The following is a 24,701-nucleotide window of genomic DNA, read 5'->3' on the forward strand; positions in this document are numbered from 1 at the left end:
TTGATTTTATCATCTCGGTCACACACATCCCTAAAAGATAAAAGTGGTCAACGCATACAGTTCTACATTATTTCCAGTTCATAACCACCTATTGGATTTTTCTTTCTGTGCTGCATTTTCAAGTGCATCGAGCTTCAAAGGTATCACACAATGGGTCTTCCATATTGCATCCTCACGCGGATGAGGAGACTACTCCACAAATTCACAGAACTGCATTTGTAAAGAGACATTCTGGTTTGGTTTATTAGAATTCAGACTCTAAACTCAAATTATATTGTGCTCTCTTAAGCGGTTCTGGTACAGCAATCTCATTCTTCCAGCTAGAAGACTTCTTGGAGCACAGCAAGGAATGCCATAAGGAATGGGGCACTGTGGTGTTCTCCTTCAGAAACCGAAGAAGTGGCATCTTTGAGCAGATACAACTTTAGTCTGGGGCACGGAGTTGGAGGAAACTTGGTGAACTGTGGCAATTAAGCTGGTGTTTATGTTCTTTTTTTTACACTTTCAGTACATAATGAAACCTACTCCCTGGAAAGGGGATCAATTCAGGCAAAGCACGGTGTCGGCATCTTCACTTCTTTCTGCAGCAGACTGGGTCCAGCAGTCTCCCTCACAACAACTCCTTCTTTCACATACGCAGCACCTTCCTGACACAGATTTTGACTTCTACTAGCCTGTAACAATTATGCTCACTCATCCTTTGGATTCTTTTTTTTGCTAGTCAGCAAATTCAGTCCATTTCTTGCTGATGGTTACAGTAAGTACGAGATGAAGCTACAGATTTAAAAAAAACAGTGAAGCAGAGTCCAGCTAGAAGGATGGCAGAGAAACTGTAAGTCAAAATTCAGGGTTTATGGGTTTTTTTCCACCATATTATTACAGAGAAAAACTCTCAAAACATGCCAAGTCCACTTTGCAACGTAAGAAGTTTTCATAGCAAATCTAAGTTTTATATAGAAAAAGGATCTTTATATAGAAAGGGATCTTTTTATTACAAAAACCCCAGCCATTGGTTTAGACAGAGAATCAAAGTACTTTGACAATTTCAATTTTGAGAGGATATCAGAGACGATTTTGCAACTAGATTTTGCAAAATCCCTTTGCAGTAAAGCTTTCTGCTGCTGGTCCTTGCGTTATTGCTCATGGGAAGCACTGAAATCTCTGCTTTCAAGATAAGGAGCCACATCACTGAGATCAGGAAGTCCCCTCTCAGTGGAAAAAGCAAATGGTGCTGTTTTTCAAGTAAATCTAAAAAGATCAAGTTGGGTCAGCAGCATCGCCTGCCCGTCTGTGAAGTCTGCTTTCCGAGTTTGATTGCTCCATTGTTACCGTTTTCATGAGGATCTAAGGGTGGAATTTGCTGACCTGAAAGACATGAGGAGACAGTGAATTCCTTTCTTGACTTTTTTTCTCCTTGATGTAGGAACAACATGTGCAGGTAACAGAACAATTTGGCTTGCGTAAAAATTACACCTGTGAAACTCCACCAGAGTCTCCTGTGTACCTTGAACCTTTTCCCTTGACTCCCGCTTATGAAAGAAGATTTTCACATTATAAAACAATATATGAAATATGGCTATTGACAAATGCATGAAGTAAACTGAAATGAAAAACACTGAAATTATGCTATCCATGTATTTTAAACAGTTGTTCTCTTACTAAGAGCACCTTACAACCAAGAAAAACAATAATCTCGATTTTCTAATTCCACTTAAATGTGAATGGTGCCAGTTTAACAAGATCTTGCCTGTCCTGAACCCGCATGGCCTTTAGTCCCTGTACACTAGAGTTTTACAAAGCACTATAACTAAGCACATGCTGCCTACACTTGAAAAAGAAAAGCAAATCTGTTCTCTCCCTGCTTTGAGGAGTACCCACATCTTTTTTAGTTCACAGTTTTGACTACTTAATGCTACTACCCCACCCAAACTCTTCTGACTTTTTAATCATCTTATGGAGTGATTATATTAAGTGTCTGAAAGAATTTCAGCCATCACAGGAGAGCTAGAGGTCTCCTCCAGGGAAAGAAGGCACTGTTCCAATTCCCTCCCTTGTTTGTCCTCTTAGTAGTGCTGCATCTTTTGTTTAATTGGCTTCCTAGTCATGGCCAACATAGAATGTGCTTAATAACTGGAATTACAAATGGAAAAAGAGTCATGGTAATGCATGCTCTCATTTCCTGGATTCTTTTTCTGAGGTTGAATCTACTCTCTGCTTTTACTATTACTCATGTTAAATAACAAGAGGTAAAATACGTAACATTTGTTTTGTTATATGCCACTTTCAGAGACCATGAAGTTCCTGTGAGCAGCCTGTCAGAACCCAGGTGGATTTTGCAATTTAGCTTTCCTCATCTTTTGCTGCATTTACTCGTGGCTCTCTCTTGCCAAAAGTTCTATGAATTACATACCTACATTGAAACCTGAGTCCTACAAATTACTTGGGGGAGTTGTTGTGAAAGGATGAGTTAAAGGGATTCACATAAAATCCAATCCCTATGAAATCAAACAGCAAAATTTCACCTGTGAAACTTGTCCCTGAATGACCTCTGGTCAAGTTCATCAAAATTCCACCTCTCTTACTCAGTCTGTTCTGAACAGTATGTTATATAACAGAAGTATGACTTTTGAAGCAGACAACCTTGGGTGTTTGTGCAACTGAATGAAAGGGAGAAAATTCCTCACGTTACTGAGCTAAAGATCCTGTATTTGGTTCGACAGAGTGAGAGATCTTGAGGGCTGAAGCACATGTAGCGCTGACATTACAATGCTGCACTCTATTCAGGTCACTAAAATATCAGCTTCACACGCTGCTTACACTCCATTTGAACTTCATGTTAGTAAGTGCCCTTCCGACGTAAAATCAAAAGCAGAATGGGTAGTTATAGACACAGCTGTTACATGCATTAGATTCTGTTGACTTTGGAGACAGAGAATCCAGTAATTGTAAAAACTCTAGAGAATATGAATAACAAGTATCTGTGAGAGGCTTTCCAAGAAGGTAACGCTGACATCATAGAGACCCACAGAGAACTTCTGCATTAGGCAACTACTATTTACAAAGTGCTTTCAACTCAGTACCAGCTAAAAATAAAACCCTGTTGGTCTGATTCAGAGCGCAGCATAGCTAAAAAAATTGGAATCTATAGACACAGTTTCCATTATGTATCATTAAGCAAATAGAATGAAATGTTTAGAGACTAACAGTGAGTTTGGAAGAGGAGAGCTTCAACATGCAAAGTAGCTTAACCTTCATCTTCGAAGTCTGCATTAAACAATTATATTGCCTCTACTTCTTTTTCATCCAGTGTTTCATATTTCTTGAGTTTCAAGCCTTTTCTACAGTACTCGACATGTATGCAAAGAAGCAGATAAACTTATCTTTGGAGCAAAAACATTGCAGGCTTCAAAGTCAGTGAGCACTTTATCCAGTTCAGACCAGGACACGACACATGTTGTTGAGAATCACCTTACTTCATTTCTCAAAATGATAAAAAAACCACAGATAACAACTACAAATAATAAAGAGAAAAAAGCCCCAGCCTCTGGATATAATATTTGCTGATTAGTTGTTCCAGCCTTTGAACTTTAATGCTGTTTGCCATTAACTGCCTGTGTTTTCTGCTGTTTAGGTACCACCACCCTCTTCAATTCAATACAAGGAAATAAACCTTTACACAGCCTACACAGTTTTTCAAGTTTGAGAATTTGTTTTTAGCAGGTGAGTTTTCTCTCACTTCCTGCTTCTCTTACTACCAGATTTATTAAGCCATCAACTTAAATCATTTTTGATTTAGTAACATGACTTTTCGCTGCCTGAGCAGCTTTTACCATCTGATGGGGAGCTGATAAGAATAACTCTCTTGCAGACTATGTTTTATGCTAACACCTGAGAACAAGCTCCAAAGCAAATGATACAGAGATTTTTCACTAAAGGTCAGGGAAAGTGAATAATAATAATCAGTCAGAAACCCGTTGCACCAGTTGTCTCTCCCTGAGCCTCCTTGACAGCTAGTCTCACAGCAGCCACTGTAACAGAGAAAGGCTTAAGGAAGCAGTGGAACACTAAGAATAGGCAGTGAAATGCTGAGCCTGCACCTACACCTCATGCTTCTAAACCAGCTAAATCACTTGCTACCTAAGAGCACCATCATCATCTTGTCATTCAGGTCTTGATGAATACGGCATCAGTATTGCTGACAAGTCAAATATGACTGGCGCTGAGTCAGAATCAACAGAGACCAAACTGGACCAATTTTAGAAACTATATAGGCATTTAAAATATCTGCCTCAGTGGCATACACAGTCCCTCTTCCAGAACAATACAAAAACACCACTGTATTAAACAACCCAGAGCACTGTTAAGTTATGCTATTTCTTTCAGAAAGTAGTAGTAGTGTTCTGACATCTAGCCCTGCAATCCTCCTGATAAATCATAGAATGGCAGGGGTTGGAAGGGACCTTTAGAGACCATCTACTCCAACTCCCCTGCTCAAGCAGGTCCACCTAGATCAGGCTGCACAGGAATGCATCCAGGCAGGTTTTTAAAATCCCCAGAGAAGGAGACTCCACACCCTCCCTGGGCAGCCTGTGCCAGGGCTCCCTCACCCTCACAGTAAAATAGTTTTTTCTTATGTTTAAATGCAACTTTTTGTGTTCCAGCTTCATCCCATTACCCCTTGTCCTGTTGCTAGCTACTATAGAAAAAAGGGATGTCCCAACCTCCTGACACCCACTCTTTATATATTTATAAATGTTAATAAGATCTCCCCTCAATTTCCTCTTCTCCAGACTAAACAGTCCCAGTTCCTGCAGTCTTTCCTCACATGAAAGATGTTCCAGTTCCCTGGTCATCTTGGTGGCCCTGCGCTGGATTCTCTCCAGCACTTCCCTGTCCCTCTTGAGCTGGGGAGCCCACAACTGGACACAAGACTCCAGATGAGGCCTCACCAGGGCAGAGTAGAGGGGGAGAAGAACCTCCCTCAGCTTGCTGGCCACACTCTTCTTGATGCATCCCAGGATGCCTTTGGCCTTCTCGGCCATGAAGGCACATTGCTGGCTCATGGTTAGCAATAAACACATTAAGACAATTCCTCTTCAAACCAAAGACTGCTCTGTTAAGACAGAGTCTGCTCAAAAGGTCCTCAAGAGATTGAACTCATCTGTTGCTTAACTTAAAGATGACAAACTAGATCACAAATAGTCTTTTCTCCATTTTGCAGTGCAGGACAAAACTAGTCAGCTTGACAAAGACCACCAACAGCCCAGTTTAGGGTTCCAGATGAAACAGTCTATCACACAGAAAAACAGATGTGCAAACATTTACCTAAGAACTCTGCAGATGAACTGGTGAAAGGAAGAATCTAAGGATATAGTATTACTGAGACAGTATAAAAGCCCCATATGGTTCCCATTGCTGGTATTTCTATGGAGCAATGTCTGTCAATGGCAATTTAAAAATTAGATTTTGCACTTAATTACATATCTGATCATATATTTTGGTTCCATTTCACTAACATTCAGACCATATTTCACAGATTTTGTGCAACAAAACTGTTTCTAACTACACACCTCTGTACATTTTAGCTGAGATCTTGGTGTCCTCCATGATCTCATTCCAGTAAACACACAATGGTGCATAAAATAACAACTGTCACAAGAGACTGCTCAAACATAGGGTTACAAAAATTGTCATGGCTCTGAAGTGAAATGCCCAGGTTAACATGTGTGAAGTACTACATCAATTGCATCTCCTTCTTTCTGGCCTAGTTGAGTTGGGCAAAGGCCATCCAGGATGAAAGTCTTCTCCAATGCCTAGTAGAGTTCCAGCTCCTGCTATTGAACCTGAGACTTGTTCACGTAAAGAGATTACTCCATACTCTGGGAGTTGGTGTTTGGAGAGTGCCAGAGGCAAAGAGATTGGGAAATGGGAAGGTGGGTCAGAGGAAGGGAAAAAAAGAAAATTGGAGCAGGGAAAGAGAGACACCAGGGACTGGGTAACAGTACTGTGAGAAGACTCTGAAGGCAGGCGGGTGGGAATTGCTCTGCTGCAGCTGGAAGCAGGATGCATCTGCTCTTTTTCTTCCTTTTTGAACATGATGCTCCAATTCGAAGCTGTGACATCCATTAGCTCAGAAAAATCAGGCTGGGAGCTGAGCGTTTCGGTTTTGTTTCTGTAACATGAGACTAGTTTCATCATTGACCTGTGCAAGACTGCCTGAAAGGTTGGAAACAGCCTTAGAGATGAATGTAAGGAAAAAACTGCCTAACTGGTTACCATGCTGACAAAGTGACACATACAAACAGTGCACTGAACAGACACTCTTTACTGTGGAAACAGATGTGATGTGAGCAACCTGAGCTGGCACATCCAGGTAATGAAGTCTGAGCCAAAAAGAAGCACAGTTCTAGTATCCAACACAACAATTCTGCTAAGGGTAAGAGGCAAGACATCACAGTGCTGCACAGTGGATTTTTGTGCATTTCTCTCATCTGTTGTCTTCCTGAAAATCTTGTACAACTTAATTTTTTTTTAGGGGGCTGGAGATGCAGGATGTGAAACCCATTTCCCTCCGCCCCAGAGCTGCAACTTACAGATGCCACAGCTCAGGTGAACTTTTCTCATGGCCCACCTGAGAAAAGGTAGACTTCTTCAAGCAGCGGTAGAACAGCTACACAATGGTCACAATTTCCTCCTCAAATTGCAAGGTGAGCCCCTGCAAAGCATTGTTTTTTATAGACCTTACTAATAAAGCACAGCAGTCTGTGAAGGGAAGCAGGCACACGTTATCCAATGTTATTTTGCATTTGCATACAAGATTTTCTGCACCTGTAGAACTTAAGATAGTCATACTTCTTATCTTCCCAAATCCATTCATCCTTTGAAACCAGTTTCACTGATGTTTTACAAGTTCCCCATGTCTCTCACATGAGTTACAAAGCTTGGTGCATACTTGCACCAAGTATTGCAACCCATACTTGCAATGAAGCAGGATTTTCCCAGTTGACAGCAATAACTGCTGTTTATTTCACGTTGTAGGTTTTCATGCAATGTAGCACATATTTACAACAAAGGATATTGCATAACTAAACACAGTGAAGTTGCAATTATTTTCATAATCTTCTACTAGCATATCTAATAGCATCTCCACGCAAGGGGGAAAAAAAAAGCAAAAAAGCAAAAGCACGGATTGCTGACACTGAAGTTTTTATTAGGGGAAGCAGCAATACAAGCAAATTGTGTCCATGTAATTAAAATCTGCAGGAAAAAAACCCCACCAAGACTCAAATCTTACCTGAATCAAAGTAAACAACAGAATTCCTAATGACTTTAATTGCTAAGAGATTCAACCTTGATTTCAGGCCCTGCTGTAATTAACTTTGGGTTGTTTTGGTTTATTTGCTAGTTTATGTTGAAGAGCTCTCTTACAGCTCCAGAGAAATCCAGGACCTCACAAGAACACAAGGAGCATAAATTGAAAGAATATAATCTCAAATATAAGTCAGGGCAATGTTTTACTATCTGAGAATCACAGAATCATTTTGGCTGGAAGAGACTTTTAAGATCATTGAATCCAGCCTTTGTCCTAGCCCTATCAGCCACTAGACTATTTCCCTAAGTACAAAACCATTTCCCTAAGTACAAAGTCACACGTGAATACCCCCTACAAAATTCAATTATGAGCTTGAGCTGCCTTAGAAATGGGTATGTCAACTCCTTTTTAACATGAATGTACTTATTCCTATTAAAAAGTCTTTCATAAACCTCTTGAAAGTAGTTTCTAGATATTTTCAAATCAGCAGATAATGGGATGAAAACCACCATACTCATCACTCACAAAGCCTGAAAATTGCCCACCTGCAATTCCACCCCTCCAAGTCCGTCTGAGTCACTGTGAAAATCCAATGTCTCATGGAAAGGACCCCTCCTCATTCCACCGACAAACATTTCACACATTCCTCCCTAGTTTGCCCTGTATACAACTGGTTAAACTGTGAACTCCAAAGATGGGGTTTGGTTTGTTGTGGTTTGATTTTTTTTTAATCTCAAGGTATTTCTAGGAAACAAATATTTGGGTTACATATTTAATATATGAGCTGCTGGCATGGCATCAGAAAAATCAACAGCTTCATACATTTATAACTGAGCACTTACCACATGAAAGGTTGTATCCTGAGACAGAAACTCTCTGTTCCGATTAGGAAGCCTCATCTAGGAAGAACATCTCTATCTGGATTTTTAAACATTGGCCTGTCTCTCCTCGTAGTACCAGCATCAGTAAGACTGACAGTACTAACAACTCTTTACACACTTTCTGTGGAGTGATTCTGATAGTCTTTTCCTCGCTTCCCTCTCACCCTTGACAGAAGAGGTGGAAATGCTTTGATCTTGCCCCCTTTGATAGCACACCACCACTTGCCACCACCAATCTCCACCACTTGCCAGACTTCAAAATAATAATGCCTGCCCATCATTTTTTTTCTTTTTTGCTTCAGCACAAGTTTATGCCATATTTCACTTGGCGAGGTATTCCTCAGCAGCTTACTTGCCCAACTGCCTGTTTGCCTTGAGACCTACTGAATTAACCTGGGAGGTACATTCTTGGCTCTATCATTTACAGCGAATGGGTCTTACATAATCTTCTTGTGAATATCTGGGGCACCTTCACCCTAAGGTAAGAGGCAATACACACAGGCTGAAAAGGAACAGCTGGGCATGTACTAGATTTGAATAAGGCAGCTAAGGCTTAGTCGAGTTGTTAAAGGAACAGGTGTCTGAAAATTGCAAGGGTATGATTGCTACTAAATGACAGTATACTTGGGGCAGAGGTCAGCAGACTAAAGCCCCACAACCAAGAAAGGGCAATAAAAACTGGTATGACCCCTTGCACAAGCATAACTTCTACTGCTATTGTGTAATACATTCCTGGCATTTTTGCTGCTGCTGAAGCATAAATCAGCAACAAGGAGCTGCTGTGCCTATGGCTCTTCTAAGGCTGGGAATAAAAAAATAATAACATTTGATGCTGTAGACGCTCAGCTATTAAAAAAAAGCTACTGAAACACAAGAAAAACCACTATAAGCTGAAACCTTTTTATGTCAAAAATCTTTCAAGAAAGACACTGGGAAAAATTTAGCCCAAGTAGGGAATATAAAACTGTACTAACAACATTTTCTTATTTACAGAGAAATAAAACAGCCACGTGATGTTTCATGATCGCAAAAAGTCTTCAATTAGGCGCTGTGAAACATAAGCAAGGTGAGTGTAGTGGCCTGCCATCTGAAATCATAGGAGAACAACAGCCAGCCAGCCAGGAGCTGCATCCCGTCACACACCTCAGTGAAAACTCTTCAGCACACAGGACAACGACTTTGCTGACTCTTGCCCTCAGTCTGCCTCCTCAGCTTTATTTGCCTCAGTACACCAACTGCCAAATCTGCCCCACCTTCAAAAACACCTGAAACTTTTACTGATTCTAGCCCTTCCTATTCTGTTTTTTCCTGAAAACAATTCAGGGCAATGGATTTGTGTTAAGACTGTGTTACTAAGATATCCCTCAAATGAGTCAAATCCTCAAATCCTGAGAGAAATCTATTTTTAAAATTCTTTTCAAAACAGTGTAATATAATAACCTTAGAAATTATCTGTCTATAATCTCTATAATTTTTATCTGGTTGTCAGCAAAACACGCCAGTTCACCTTTATTTTCTCCCTTCTTTATATCATTATGCTGAGTAATTTTTTCCCGTTATACTATTTCACTCTATTCACAACATTTTCCTTGGGAAAGAGAGTTGTTAGACACCTTAAGAAGGAAAAACGATTATGTTAAAACACCTCTGGCAAATAAAAAGCATAAGCAAGCAGGAGACAAAGCTTCTAGCTAAATTAAAGTGCAGTTTACCCTTCTGTTTGGGGTATCAATTTCAAGAAGGTTTTTAACGGAGCAATTTTCCACACATGTTGGAGAATTCCAAATCCTACCTACAAGATCCAAGGTAAACAGAAGCTGCTCTGTCCCTGTTCAGAGGCTGGGGAGCTGCATACAGCAGTACAAAGAGAAGGGCACGAACTCTCGGACAGTATGAAAGCAAAACTGAAGCTGCAGCATGACTTCTAGGGCACTACACAAAATTAGTCAACAGGATAGAAGCCAAGGCCACAGAGGGACTTCAGATACTGAAAAGGCAGAAATATTGCCGTGCAACTTGGGCATAGATAGACTTTTTTTTGAAACTGAACAAAGAGTAGAAGTGGTGTAAAACATCAGAAAGTTATCCATACCTCTGCCCAGTCACAATCATGCCAATTAATTCTCCTATTAATTGAGCATTTTTACTTGCTTTCTAGTATATTTCTATAAACATACACTATCAACTCTCTCCTTTCTCTCCACTGAGTACTTGATAAGGTCACAAGTATATCCACTGAGACCAAATATTTCTATATATAGAAATAATTGCCTGTGGAATTAAGTGCACTTGCCTGGGTATCTAGTTCATACTAAACTTAATTTAGCTGATTTTCCTCATCTATTATATCCATTATTAGGGACAGCGTATGCTGCCAGCTGCAGCGTTGCCTATCAAAGATGGAAACTAATTATCTAATTACGTCGCGAGAACATTCACAACTATCAGATGCAGACAGTCAAGTAAACTATCACAAGGAAGAACTGGTTCCTCCAGATAGCCATGTTACACATTCCTTTTTTAAAAGACTTAAAAGAAAGGTAACATGTTCTAGGAATACCAGTTCTCATTAACCATTTCAAATACACCCCACGCAAGCAAAGCAAATACTTGAATGGCCCCATCTCAGGCAAAGTATGGTAGATCATATGAGCTGATTATAAATATGTCAAATAAAACAAAGACTTGAGGGAAACAAAGCTGAGTTTCTGGACATGCCATCTCCTAGGCCTCTGCACCCAAAAACAAGATTCAGGGAGAGGCAGAACGGTGAAAAAGAAACAAGTCACGGGTCTCTTTAGAAATCTCAGCTCATACAAGCCTGAGCATGCAGAGAGAGTGACCCAATGTCACTGTAAGGCCATTCTTTAATACCCAAATAATTTTTAAAAGGTTATGGAGAATGATGGAGCTCCCAGATGACTAAAGAAAGGTGAATGTTGGATCTGTCTTCAAAAAGGGCAATAAGAAGCTATGGATCTACAGGCTGGTTAGCCTCCCTCTGCTTCCTGGGAAAACCACAGAGCAAATCCTTTCAGAAGCTGCTTCTGAGCACACGAAGGTGAAGAAGGTGACCGGGACCAGCCAGTGTGGACTGAACAAGGGTAAACCATGTCCAACCAACGTAGTTGCCTTAAGTGGCAGCATAACTGAATCTGGGATTGAAGAGAGCATTGGATGTGTCTACTTTGACTTTAGCAAGGCTTTCAATACTTTCTCCTGCAGCATCCTGGTATATCCAAATTGGGATGTTATAGTCAAGACAGGCAGATTGTTGGCTGTGCAAAAAGTTGGCTGGATCATCAGATTTAACACCTGGTGGTTAACAATAATATGTAACTACTCATAGGCCAGTTACAAGTGGAGTACCCTGCTTAACAGATCAATCAGGCGGCTATCCACTTCTAGATATAGAAGTGGATATATTCTAAAGCAAGCTGGGTAATGCATCCACTTTTCAGCCCCCCAATACAAGAAAAATATTGGCAAGCTGGTGCAAGTTCAGAGAAGGGCCATCAAGACAGTCAGGGGCTGAGGCCCTTGTCCTGTGAGGAGAGGCTGAAAAAATGGGGCTTGTGCAGCCTAGAGACGAGATGGCTCTGAGGGACTGAAAAGCTTCCTGTCAGTACCTATAAGGAGGGTTGCTAAGAAGACAGAGACAGGCTCTTTACTGAGGTGCCTCCAGGACTGTGAGTGATGGTGATCAGGAGAGGTTGTGACACGTGATACAAGGAGAGGGTGCCACTGTGAGGACTAACTAAACACTGGATACAGCCCAGAGAGGCTATGGAATCTCTGCTCTTGGGCCCAGCCATACAATAGCCTGAGCAACCTGGTCTGAATTCTTTACTGAGTCTGCTTTGAGCAGGAAGTTGAACTGATGGTCTCCAGAGGTCTCCTCCAGCCTGCAAGGTCCTTCCCACAAGCAATCAGAGACCAAAACTGGAACTCCTAGAAGGCAAATTGAACAAGACATGTTTTTTTCCTCCTATGAGGAAGAGGAGGAATCAGTCTCATCTTGTTTAAAATACCTGGAGAGAAAATACCTTTCTTTATTTTTAAAGAAAACAGATTCCACTGCAATGACTGTTATCTGCTTATCATAGCTGTCCAGGCACATTTCTCAATATTTACATTTTTATCAACATGATGATAAGAACAACAGTATTGCCTCTACAGCAGGCTTGGTCTGAAACAGGAGATGTGACCCAGGTCAGGATTTATATACAGATTTAAAAGGAATAGGCTCACCCTGCATCTACCATGTACTACATTTTGCTCTAGTGTATTCAAAGTAATTCCTAGTTTACATCTGTGTAACACCACTGGCCCGATGGATTTCTTGATGTCCTTGGGAAAGAAGTATTTAGACCTGAAACAGACAGCTATTTTCAGAAGACCTCCAAACAATCACAAATTATTTAAATAAATAAAGAGAACATGTACTTACTTATTCCTTGAAAAAGTTCTTCAATGTTAACAGCATTCTTTGCACTGGTTTCAACGACAATTGCACCTATAGATTCCGCATATTCTTTGGCATCCTTCATAGGAACCTCCCTACAAAAAAAAAAAAAAAAAGCAATCAGAAGAACCCAAATTTTTAAAAAAATAATTCTATTTTAGGAAAAAAAACCCATAAAACAATAAAACAGCTTCAAACTAAGTCTAATCAGAAAAGTATTACTATGCTCTTCTTCCCTGCAAAAGTAGTATTATCTTTCTTCTGCTCATGGCATTTAGGTCATTACATTCAAAATACCAACAGTTCACCAATGATCAATGTGCAGATTTCTTGGACTTGCTGATAAATTCATGCCTTGGAGGAAAAAAAAAAAAGATAATTTAAATGACAATTCCATTCGTTTGTTTTTTTAAACTCGACTCAAATAAGAAAAGCATTAAAACACTAGAGAAAAGACATACAACTCTCCTGACCCGGGAAGCAACCAACACTATCCACACTGAGTGTTCAAACAAGATATGGTATGACTGTTGTGGAAGAAAATGCTAAGATGATCGTATGTTGAAGTGTTTTCAAGCAGCAAGAAAACAAGAGAGATGTTTGAAGATGGAAAAAATATGAAAGGCACTGACTCCCAAGCACATTGGCAAAAGCCATCTGGGAGTGCCAGATTGGCCGCTATTCTGTGCTATATCACCTAAGCAACACCATCTTATAAACCACTGGTAGAACATCCTCATTTTGTAGCCAATACTTCATATTCCAAAAGCTGATAAATGCAGTTTACAATAAGCAAAAGACCTCTGCTTTGGACACAAAGCAAGCCCCATGCTGATCTCATATCTGCCTGAGCCAGGTGACAAAGCTGAATCTACCTGTGTCTGCTGCTGCCCATAACCACCACTATTCCTGATTTTTGAGCAACAGCTCAGAATCAGAGGCTGAACATGCTAACAAGTACCCAAGGCGCATCTGATCAGGGCAGCACATGTTGAAACACCAGGCTGCCAGCACTATTTTTCTTCCAGTTGTTCAACACAAACAGTGTGTTTTGTGCAGCTTTACTGCTATCAGTCGCATATGCAGAATTTGCAACAACTCTTCACCTCATAGCTCCAATGTACCAGTTCAGAGGCTCCTAAATATGATTTCCTCCTAGCATAAGTGCCTTGGACTTTAACAGAAGGTACCTAGGTGGGAGCATAGCAATGCAATTTCACAGTTAGTTTATGGAGGTATGTGTTTTAAATAAATCAGACCTGCTGCTCACGTGAAATGTGCAGAGAGGCAGAATAATTGTCTGGTTTACTACAAATGGTTTTGAAAAACTTAGCCTGCAATTCCAGCATCTGGATTCAGAGCTTGTTTCCCTTACTTGCTTTTTTCTATCGGATATTGTTTTATTGCTAAAGACACAGGGGAAGCAGCACCCCCCTTACTATTTCTCAAGTGGCACATTGGTCTTTATTATGAAAGACACCACCATCTGTGAATGACCCTGGAGATAAAAAAAAACCCCTTGACCTATGTAATATAACATTCAAACAACAGTAAAGCAAGAAATTTCAGGGCATAGGGTTATATAATCATAGAATGGTAGGGGTTGGAAGGGATCTTTAGAGATCATCTAGTCCAACCACCCTGCAGAAGCAGGTGCACCTAGATCAGGTCGCAAATAATGAAGACTTTCAAATTGTAGCAATTTAGATGAGAAAGTAAACTTCAAGAGTCAAGCAAAAGGTTAAACAGCAGCAAGTGATAATATTCCAAGGAAGCGTCACAAAACTTCTTAGGCATCTCTGGCGGCATTTCTAAAGGAAAATGTATAAAAGCCCACAGCATGTGGGCAATAAGCATCATGCCATCCAGTGCTGCTGGAACCAAGATGGTTGCATACATCAAGTGGAGTTATAATCTGTGAGTTGACATTGCTAAGATGCTACCTTGTCAGAAAGGAACAGCACAAATGCTTGAACTCTAAGCCAAGAGATGAATACATGCAGGATGGGGCAAAGAGGGGGAAAAGAAGGCAAGAATCATCACTGGAGTGCTGAAAAAGTGTTATTGTAGGACTACAGGGAAGCCATTCAAAAATATGTCAATTATTTCACTTTATCACTTCCTGTTACGGTTTAGCAAGGAGCAGCTTTCGCTTGGTAATGGGGAGGAAGCTGCAGTGCAAACCTGGTAAAGAGTTCTCAGACTTTCCCCCGGCTCTTGGGTTCAGACCCACCTCCGGCCCGGCTGGGCCAATCTGGCGCCTCTGCCATCACTATTTAAGGACGGGAATTTGAAGTGCTTGGGAGGAAGCGTAGGAGTGGTACAAGATGGAGGCGACCATGCAGACCCCACAGTCAGAGAAGGAGGAAGGAAGGAGGAGCACCAGACCAGAGACTCCTCTGCAAGCTGTGGTGAGAACGCAGGCTGTACCCCTGCAACCCATGCAGGGCCATGGCAGGACTGAGAGCCACCAGCAGCTCTGTGTGAGTGCACCCGGACGGGCGAGGGACTGTATGGGGAGACGGCCATGGCACAGGCCGTGCTGGAGAGCCTGCACGCCGCAGAGCAGATCCACAGGAGAGGCAGAAAGGAGCTGCAGCCTTTGGGATGAACGCACATCAGAGCAGCCCATGCAGGGCTGCTGGGTATGTGAGGTGCCCCACAGAGATGCAGGGAGGATCGGCAGGATCCACCTGCCCTGAGGAGAGGCAAATGGCAGAAACCATCGAGAACAGACTGACTGAAACCCCCATTCCCTGACCCCTGAGCTGTTCAGTGGGGGAGGAGAAAAAGACACCGGGATCAGGGCTCTGAGCCCAGGAAGAGGGGAGGGGTAGGGAGAAGGTGGTCTTAAAGGTCTGGTTGTGCTCTTCCTCATTGTACCACTCTGTGTTGTTTTCTGCTTGCTACGGTTTGGGGTCTTATGGTTATGCTTTGGCTGGTGGTGGATTAAATTACTTTCTGTTTTCTTCCCCAAGCCAAGTAGCCTGGTCTATTTTGTCTTGGACCATAAATGGCAATTAAGCTCTCCCTGTCCTTTAGGAATTCTCCAGTCTGAGGTACTTTAGTCTAATCGTGGTCATTTGTGCCTGGATGGGCCTAAACCACAACACTTACAAATCATTCTATTGATTTTATCTCTCTTGAGATTTTCTGAATAATTACCAAATAAAGGAATTTTCTGGATGTATATAGGGAATATTTGAGAACGAAAATCTTCTTAATTCTCTTAACCAAGGATCTGTCAATTTCCAGTGAACTGTTAGGAATGGGCAACATTTTTAGAGAAGTAAGACTACTGACTTCTTATAACGCTCCAAAAATATTTTGGACACTTAAAACATTTTAATGTTGAAGTCTCAACTCCCATCTTTGAATCTATTTTTAATGACCTGTTGGAATGACAAGCCACATCAGAAGGAAAGGTCTCTTACTATTAATTAAAAGTATACCAAACGCTCAACAGTAGTAGAGTTGACTACTGTAAAAAAGATTAGGATTTACACTGAACAAAATTGCCTGTATATGTGTAGAAATTCCTTCAAAGTGGAGAAGAAATCTGAGTCCCAAAAACTGCTGATAGTCTATTAATGGCATTGAGAAAAGCAGTATGATCCCTGAGTGTCTCAAATCCAACTCATCAGCTCAAAACCACATTTTAGAAGCTAAATGAGGAGAGTAGGATGGTCAGTGATCATGAGAAACAGTGCCAGTCTTTCCTCAAAATAAGATAATCAGTTCTTATTGTTTCCATTCATTTCTCTTTACATTATCTCACACAGTCATAGAGATGCAAGAATCAAATCAACTTCAACCAGGTCAGTTTGTCCTCTTTTGCATCTATACATATTTGTGATGAATGCACCTGGCTGTCTGATATCCAGAAAAACACCTGTGAGAAGTTCTACAAAACCAAAGAGAGGCACCAAAAATGCACACAAACAGCGGCTTGCTCCTGTGTGTTCTCATTATATTAATTTTAAATTCTCTGTACCCCAAGGCATGTGTATTTTCTACTCAATGGAAACAATCTGATAAAGTGGTGACACATTTCACCTAAAATCATTCTTACTGAAGTTCATTTGAAAACACAGAGCAGACAGAGAAGGCATACAGCTGCGTGTGTTGCATAAACAAGCAGATTTCTGGAAGAACTGTGAAAACTTATCACCTACAAGAGAGTCTGCTCTCTATTTTTCCACTGAAATCTCTTTAACTGGACTGGATGACTTTAGAAAGGAAAAAGTCTGGGGGATGCAGAAAGAATAACTGCATGGAAAAAAATATTCACAAAACTATTCTCAATTATAGGGAAAAAAAGCCCCCTCTCTAAAAAGAAGAGGAATATGAGACATTAGCTCACAGAAGACAATGACAGTAATCAAAACACTGGAACACTTTGGGCAAGGAAGGTCTGTACTGTCTGAATAGGGTCAAGAAACAGATGACTAGCAATCAGTAAACAACAGGGAGTGTTTGAGAATAACATGGTGGGAGGATCACAGTTGCTCCATGAGGAACACCCAGTATTTTCACAACATTTGTGGGGTGTTTGTTTTATTTCCTCTCCCCGAATTAACCCATCTCTGGTGGAACAGCATTTAAAAGCCTGCTGCTATGGCAAATGTCACCTAAAGTAGGGGGAGGGCTAGCTATGGATTCACATGCAATTGATACCATTTGTCACAATCACAGAACTTATTACCCTTGATTTAATTGGGCAATTGTATTTCTGAGACCACTTAAACAATAAACTTAAAGGGACTCTCACAGCAACTGAAAACTCCAATTTGTACTGGCTTTTTTGTTTTGTCCTTTCCTCTAATTAATGTTTGGAAACCTTTAGTTTTATCTTATAGGATTCATTTTCACCATGTTGACAATACTATCACAACAGGAGAATATACTATCCATGTCCCCACATCCTTAGCCTAACAGAAACCAGGAGTCTTCTAGTATTTGGGCTTGTTCAGATCTTACAGGAAGAAGCGACTCAGTTTTGTGGTGGTTCATGGCTGACAAGGAAAGGGGAGAGCAGAGTGTGTAAAAAAAACCCACTCAGGTCCAATCCTTGTATATGCCCTGATACAATAAAGCACTGCATCATTCACTTGAAGTGCTTCGGGGCTCTGGTGAACATGGGCCAAAGTAATGATTATAAAACAACAGAGTGGTATTTTGAACAACCATGAGGTCCTAAGAGGAAAGCATCAAATATGACCATTGAGTCTGTACTCATAGTTGAAGCATGAAGTAACAGTCATAGGCTGACACAAAGGATCACTATGGTACAGTAGAATGTGCTTCCATTTCCAAAATGGAAAAATGCAATTCTAAAATAGAGCTAACAAGCAGAAGAGTGACTCTAGCTTCACTCTTACCACCATCTCATCTCTTCTGTAGCTGGGCAGATTCAAAACCCCCTTTTTTTACCCAAGAAGTTTTTTGCTTCACACAGGTGAAAAGTTTTACTTGAGGTTATGCTCCTAAGAAATCAGAAGTTATTGCAAAGCACAAGTTATCAAAGCTTCTCCACAAATAACATTTTGCAGGTGCATCCTTTCATCTTAACATTGCTGTTTTTCCTCATTGTTTAATACATTCTGCACCTTTTAACATGAATGGAAGGGGAAAAAAAAAAAAGAGTACTTTTCCATTCCCAGTGATTCAGTAGCTAAAGGGTGTAGACTGTACAAATACACAGGAAGGGCAGTAAAACAGAGATTTTTTTAAAAGTGCATAACTCAAGTTGCACTCCTGCTGGTCAGATTGTACACAGTAGAACCACCGGTGTTAGGAAATAATGTAGGTAACCAAAATGACACACTTTTATACCAATGAAACAAATCAGCTACCTGAAGGAAGTAAACAGTATAGTAACTGCAATCAAAGCAAAACCAGAAATAGATGTATTACCTGATATCAGAAAGATCACATTTGTTTCCAGCGATGGCCATTACAATGTTTTCAGGACCATGCTCCTTTAGTTCTTTCACCCATTTCTTCAAAGTATGAAATGAATCCTAAGTCAGAGAAATGGCAAGTAAGTTAACAGCCAGTCTCCACTGATGTGTTTGCTTATTTTTTTAAATTAGAGGAACATAACTTGGACAATATTAATGCAATAATGATTTTATAGCTCACAAGACCAAAAGAAGATCACTAACTGTATAATTTGCTTTTCAAACTTTAGGTCGTAAGTCTTCTTCAAATTAATTACTGAACTTGGAGACACTCCCCTTTGCCCTCCTGCAAAGCACCACTGAATGTTTCTCTTAACTTTTTTTGTGATGAAGAAACTGCCACAGTTCTTTTGAGTTTGGTTAGTAGCCAATTTCCTTCCCTTTTAATGTAAGCTTCATTTGTCTAACTCCAACTTCCACCCAGTGGATCACTACCTCAATCACTGTCATATTTTCGGTAATATCCCTGAGAGCTTTCACAGCAACTCCCTCTCCACTGCTTTTATGAATCTATGACCTAGTAAACTTCAATTTACTCATCATAAAACCAAAGAGCTAGGTGACAATTCACTTGGCTTCTTCTGTTGAAGTATGAAATTCAAAACCTTTTTGATGCTACCTACCTTTTAATAGTAAATTTTCTATTTCTTTATACTAATAAATTAATAGCATGAAAAATCACTTCTCTTCCTAGAGATTCTAATTATAAAGCATGGTTGAAATAATTACTGAAACTCAAAGTGAGCTTCTGAATATATTACAAATTGTTTTGCCTCCTTCAGAAATGCACATAGGAGCCATGACTAAATTAGTAATGGCTGTAACACCATCACTGAAGGGAAAGCACTATCAGTCATTTGGGGGAAAAAAAAATCATCCATTCTCTTTCAATGATCAATATTAATTAATTAATTAATTAATTAATAATGAATATTAAGCATCAGAAAGTGAAACACACATTGACCTTCCTCTCTTATTTTCCCCTCTTTATTCTGAGAGCTGTTCCACATAAGCTTGGAGAAAGGCTGGCAAAAATTCCATTCTTACAATGCATTACAAGATCAACTGTGAGGCATTTAAATTTAAATAAGTAGCAATCCAGCACAATTCACTCCTTATGTTTGCTTGGCAAATTAGCAAAGGAGAATGGTACCGCTGTGCAACAGTGGCCACCATCACCAGCCACAGATCATTACACTAATGCACTGGAGAACCAACCCAGCCCTCTCAACCTAGGAGTAAATAATTCAATTGGCAGGAAAGGAATAAAATTCTAGTGAACTGTCATGACCATCCATCCATTAACACCTCCCCTAACACAGCTTTATCAGCAGGGGTTTCTTTCAAAGGCAGTGGAAAAGGCATTCAGAAGAGGGCAGGAGCTTATAGCTGCCTAAGAAATGAGATAGAGCAGTTTAGGATCTGAAAACACAATTTTCACTCCAAATGAATAAAGACAAAAGTCAGGGACTTACTATTTCATTACTGCTCCCAAAATAAGGCTTGAGTCCCACAATGCAACCATGAGATGATTAGTTAAAAATAATTAGTTTTAAAATCAGTTGTATGCAAACAATTGAAAGCAGCCAGCTGCTTTTTGTAGTAAGAATTCAATTCCACAAAGAGAACATGGGGGGAGTGGGGGTGGGAGGGAGTATTGCAGAGGAAATACAACAAAACTTGTACAAAATGTAGACTCCAGCCTTTTGTCTAGATGAAGTTTAAACAACACAGCTGCAGGACTTTATATTTCATTTTTTACTGCAGTTGGACATCTCCATCCGTACCTACACAAACTACTGATTTCCCTATAAATATTTCCACAGCTGGGGGTTTTACATCTGACTCTGGCCCAAGCAGAGGAATTAACACATGTGAAAAGCATACAGAAGATCTTACCTGTTTGGTGATATCATAAACTATTACAGCTGCTGCTGAACCTCGGTAGTACATTGGAGCCAAGGAATGAAACTGTTAAAATATAATCCCCCCACCCCCCAAAAAAATTAATAAATCAGAATTATCACACATTTTGCCAAGTCACAAAGACACTTGCCATGCACGGACTCTGAGGACAAGTTTTGACATGGAGATTGCCTACACAGATAGGCCTAACCTGAGAGCATATAGAACCTTTTCCCTGGCAAACCACAACATTTTGCTTTGTAGCTGTAACAGACTGGATTCAGCTTAGGTTTGAGTTTTATAAAACGCTGCAAATGACTTTGATAAAATTAACTTGTCAGAAAACTCTGAACACCTGTCACGTTTACTTATCCTACACTATGACAAGATATTTTGAAAAACATAGGTTACTCTTCAGCTTTTTGTTTCAAGGAAAACAGCCTTCAAGAAAAAAAGAACCAAGCAATAAATAAGTTTATTATAACAACAGCTTGCCAATGAGCAGCATAATTTTCATAATTTACCATGACTAAGCAGCCAATTTAGAATATCATCTTATAATTACAGAGAAGGGAAGTCAAAAAGCATTTCTGCTGATTTAACTAAACTTAGTCTTAAGCAAACCAAAAATAGTTTTTCTTGGAAAATGCATTTAGTCTCAGTGCACTCACACAGCCATTCATCACATTTCTAGTTGCAAAGTCATTTGAAAAAGCCTCATTTAAAGCTGCAGCAAATAATTGAGGTTAACTTCCAATAAAATGCATTATTCAGGCAAAATGTAGATCTCACTGCCCAGTGAATATGCATAAATCCATGTTACATGGCAAATGTCTGCTGATTTACTGCAAGCATCTTTTACTCAGAATTGTACTTACAGACTGAGCATTTAGACCTAGCAGCCTCCACATTTCTTGCTGTTTCACATGCAATGTATAAAGCAAATTATTTGTAACATTGTTTCACTTGCCAGTTTGTAAGCTATTTCTCACAGATCACACACTCCAGTTCAAGGTCGATACTTCATCTCACAACAGTAAGGATGAACAGCAGGGGTGACAGATGGTCAAGGGCTGAAGTGTTTTGGGGAGCAAGGCAGGTGGGAAGGCTCATTAATAGGAGAAAATAGCAGGAAGGAGGATGAGAAACAAAAGAGGAATCAGTCAAGAAGCATGGTCTGAAGAAAAGGGATCAGCCAAGATCCTGAGGCAGTTGGGTAGATGCATGCCTTCTGGACTTCTAGCATGTGGCTTTATCACTTGCATGTGTAATGCATTAAATGATTTCCAGAATTTTCAGGCTTCCAAATCATGACAGAAATTTCCAGTGTGTTAAAATAACACAGAAGAGAATACTTCAGTTGGAAGAGACCTACAACAATCAACTAGTCCAACTGTCTGACCGATTCGAGGCTGACCAAAAGTTAAAACATCTTGCTAAGTGCATTATGCAAACATGTCTTAAACACTGGCTTGGGGCATTAACCACCTCTCTAAAAAGTCTTTTCCTGTGTTTGACCACTCCATAAACAAATGCTTCCTAATATCCAGTCTGCATCTTCCCTAATGGATGCAGCTTTGAACCATTCCCATGTCCTGTAACTGGATCCCAGGAAGATGAGCTCAGCGACTCCTTCTCCATGTCCCCTCCTCAGGAAGGTGTAGAAAGCAATGAGGTCACCCCTCAGCCTCCTTTTCTCCAAACTAGATAAATCCAGAGTGCTTAGCTGCCCTTAACAGGACATGCCTTCTAGCCCTTTTATCAGTTTTATTGTACTCCTCTGGGTGAATTCAAGGACCCTAACATCCTTCTTAAATTGTGGGGCCCAGAACTGCACACAGCACTTGAGGTGAGGCTGCTCCAACACTGCATACAGCGGATAATTACCTCTCCTGACCGACTGTTCCACTGTGTTTGATGCACCCCAGGATGTGGTTTGTACCCTCGGATGCTGCTGAGTCCCGTTGAGCCTCCTGCCCACCAGCACCCACAGATCCCTTTCAGCACGGCTGATGTCCAGACACACATCTTCCAGTCTACACTTGTGTCCAGTATTACCCTGTCCCAGGTGCAGAATACAGCATTTGGGCTTGTCAAATTTAATCCCAATAATCATTGTCCAATGCTCCAATCTATCTAGGTTCCTCTGCAAGGCCTCCTGTCCATCAAGAGACTCAACAGCACCTTCCAGTTTGGTATTATCAGCAAACTTGTTAATGGTGCATTCAACTGCTGCATCCAGATTGTTGATAAGTACATTGATCAGAACCCACCCTAAATTTGAGCCCTGAGGAACACTGCTGATGACCAGTCATCAGCCATGGCCCTGTCCTTCAGCTAGTTCTTCACCCAGTGCACCATGAATCTGCTCATCCCACATGTCCAGAAGGATGTTGTGAGGAACAGTATCAAAAGCCTAACCAAAATCCAGAAAAAATTATATCCACCACCTTCCCTTTATCCATGAGGTGGGTGACATCACAGAAGGATATCAAATCAGTTAAACAGGACTGTCCCTTCGTGAACCCAAGTTGTCTGTGCCTGATGATTATTTAAATGCCTTTCAACAGTACCAAGTACAATCTCCATAATGTTTCCGGGGCTTGAGGTTAGATTAACAGCTCTGCAGCTCCCTGGGTCTCCCCTCACATCCTTTTTGTAAGGACAAAATTGGCCAGCTTCCAGTCAGCAGGGATCTCTGCACACTCCCAAGACCTTTCCTAGATGATCAAGAGGGATCCTGCCATAACACCCACTAGCTCCCACATAATTCTGAATCCAATCAGGCCCCATGGACTTGCAAACATTCAGCTGATACAACTAGTCCCTGACAATTTCAGCATCCACAAATGGAAAGTCACTGTTCCCACACTCATGTTCTAAATGAGTGGTCATTAAAGGCCTAGTGTTCTAAATGCCTGGTCACTAAAATGACCAGGCAGCCCAAGGTATTATTAAAGACTGGGGAAAAAAAAAAAACCCATGCATTGAATGCCTCCACTTTTTCTTCATTCCTTTTAGTCAGATGACTATCTTCAACAATATTTGATCCAATGTTTTCTTTAGATCTCCTCTTGCTATTAATGTACTTTTAAAAGCCCTTTTTGTTATCTGAAACAACACTGGCCATTGAGCTTTGGCCTTTTGTTTCTCCCTGCATAAATGAACCACAGCTCTTTACTCTTCCTGCAAAGTCTGACCTCACAGAGATTATCCAGTTCCCTTTTCCTCTTGAGCTCCATGAGGAGTTCTCTGTTCAGCCAAGTTGGTCATCTGCCCTGCTTGCTTGACTTATAACACAGTGGAGTCACCTGCTCCTGTGCTTCTACAAGGTGGTTCTTAAAGATGGACCAGCACCTGTGGACTCCTAAGCCCTCAAAAGTGGATTCCCACAGTACCTTCCTAAATAGCTTCAGGGCACTCTGCTAAATAGCTCCCTGACTAGCTTAATGGCTTCTCCCCTGAAGTCCAGGGTAGCAACTCTGCTGTCCTTTCTTCTCATTATACTCAACCATTTCATTATCGCTGTGGCTAAGGCAGCCACCTACCACCACATCCTCCTCAAGTCCTCCTCTATTCACAAACAGCAAGTCTAGGAGGGCATCTTTCCTAGCTACCTCAGTGAGTACCTGTGACAAGACGTTATCTCCTACCAACATCAAGAATTTCTCAGACCTACTCATCAAAATGTGTGTTGTGCTCTAGTTGCCTCAAAATCATGAAGGGCCGATCTGACCTTTCGTGGTGTATGCACACTCCTGCTAGTCTGAAAACTCCTGGGAAAAAAAACCCAACATACCCTACACACATGCTGATTTGGTTTTAATCTGGATTATACAGTTTTCATGAATTTACAAAGAGCTCTCAGATAACAGTAATCACACTTCACATGCAGTTAAACTCACATGCTTCAGATTCCTCAAATACTGGCCCAGAAAGCACACTGGGAATCTGTACAAGATCTTCTTAATTTCTCTTTTATTTTCTTTTGACTAGGTGACAAGAACATTTTCCATTAACAGCTGTTTCACTGAAGAATATTGTCAGTACTAGGACCAGAAGTTTAAAATAAATAAATAAATAGATGTTTAAAAAGCCTCACACACAGACCTCTTTCACTGGACCTTGGACAAGTAGAACCAGATGCAAATTGGAATTGGGATGACAACTACTAT

General features: G+C 40.7%; 1 protein-coding gene across 3 annotated transcripts in view; it reads right to left on the minus strand.

Annotated features, from left to right (window-relative positions):
• Nucleotides 1-215: 215 nt before the first annotated feature.
• The window catches only part of RAB31 (RAB31, member RAS oncogene family), a 65,479-nt gene continuing 40,993 nt past the window's right edge, over nt 216-24,701 (minus strand). For 2 of the 3 annotated variants that reach the window (XM_061995438.1, XM_061995439.1), the window contains exons 4-8: nt 20,521-20,592; nt 18,575-18,681; nt 12,644-12,753; nt 12,026-12,144; nt 216-1,365 (exon numbers count right to left, since the gene is read on the minus strand). In XM_061995438.1, the coding sequence (XP_061851422.1) occupies nt 1,345-1,365; nt 12,026-12,144; nt 12,644-12,753; nt 18,575-18,681; nt 20,521-20,592 (429 nt within the window). In that variant the 3' untranslated portion in view covers nt 216-1,344. The remainder of the gene's footprint in view (nt 1,366-12,025; nt 12,145-12,643; nt 12,754-18,574; nt 18,682-20,520; nt 20,593-24,701) is intronic. The other variant, XM_061995440.1, reaches the window with a different exon arrangement.

The sequence above is a fragment of the Colius striatus genome, chromosome 4 (genome assembly GCF_028858725.1).
Source record: "Colius striatus isolate bColStr4 chromosome 4, bColStr4.1.hap1, whole genome shotgun sequence".
Classification (NCBI taxonomy): Eukaryota; Metazoa; Chordata; class Aves; order Coliiformes; family Coliidae; genus Colius; species Colius striatus.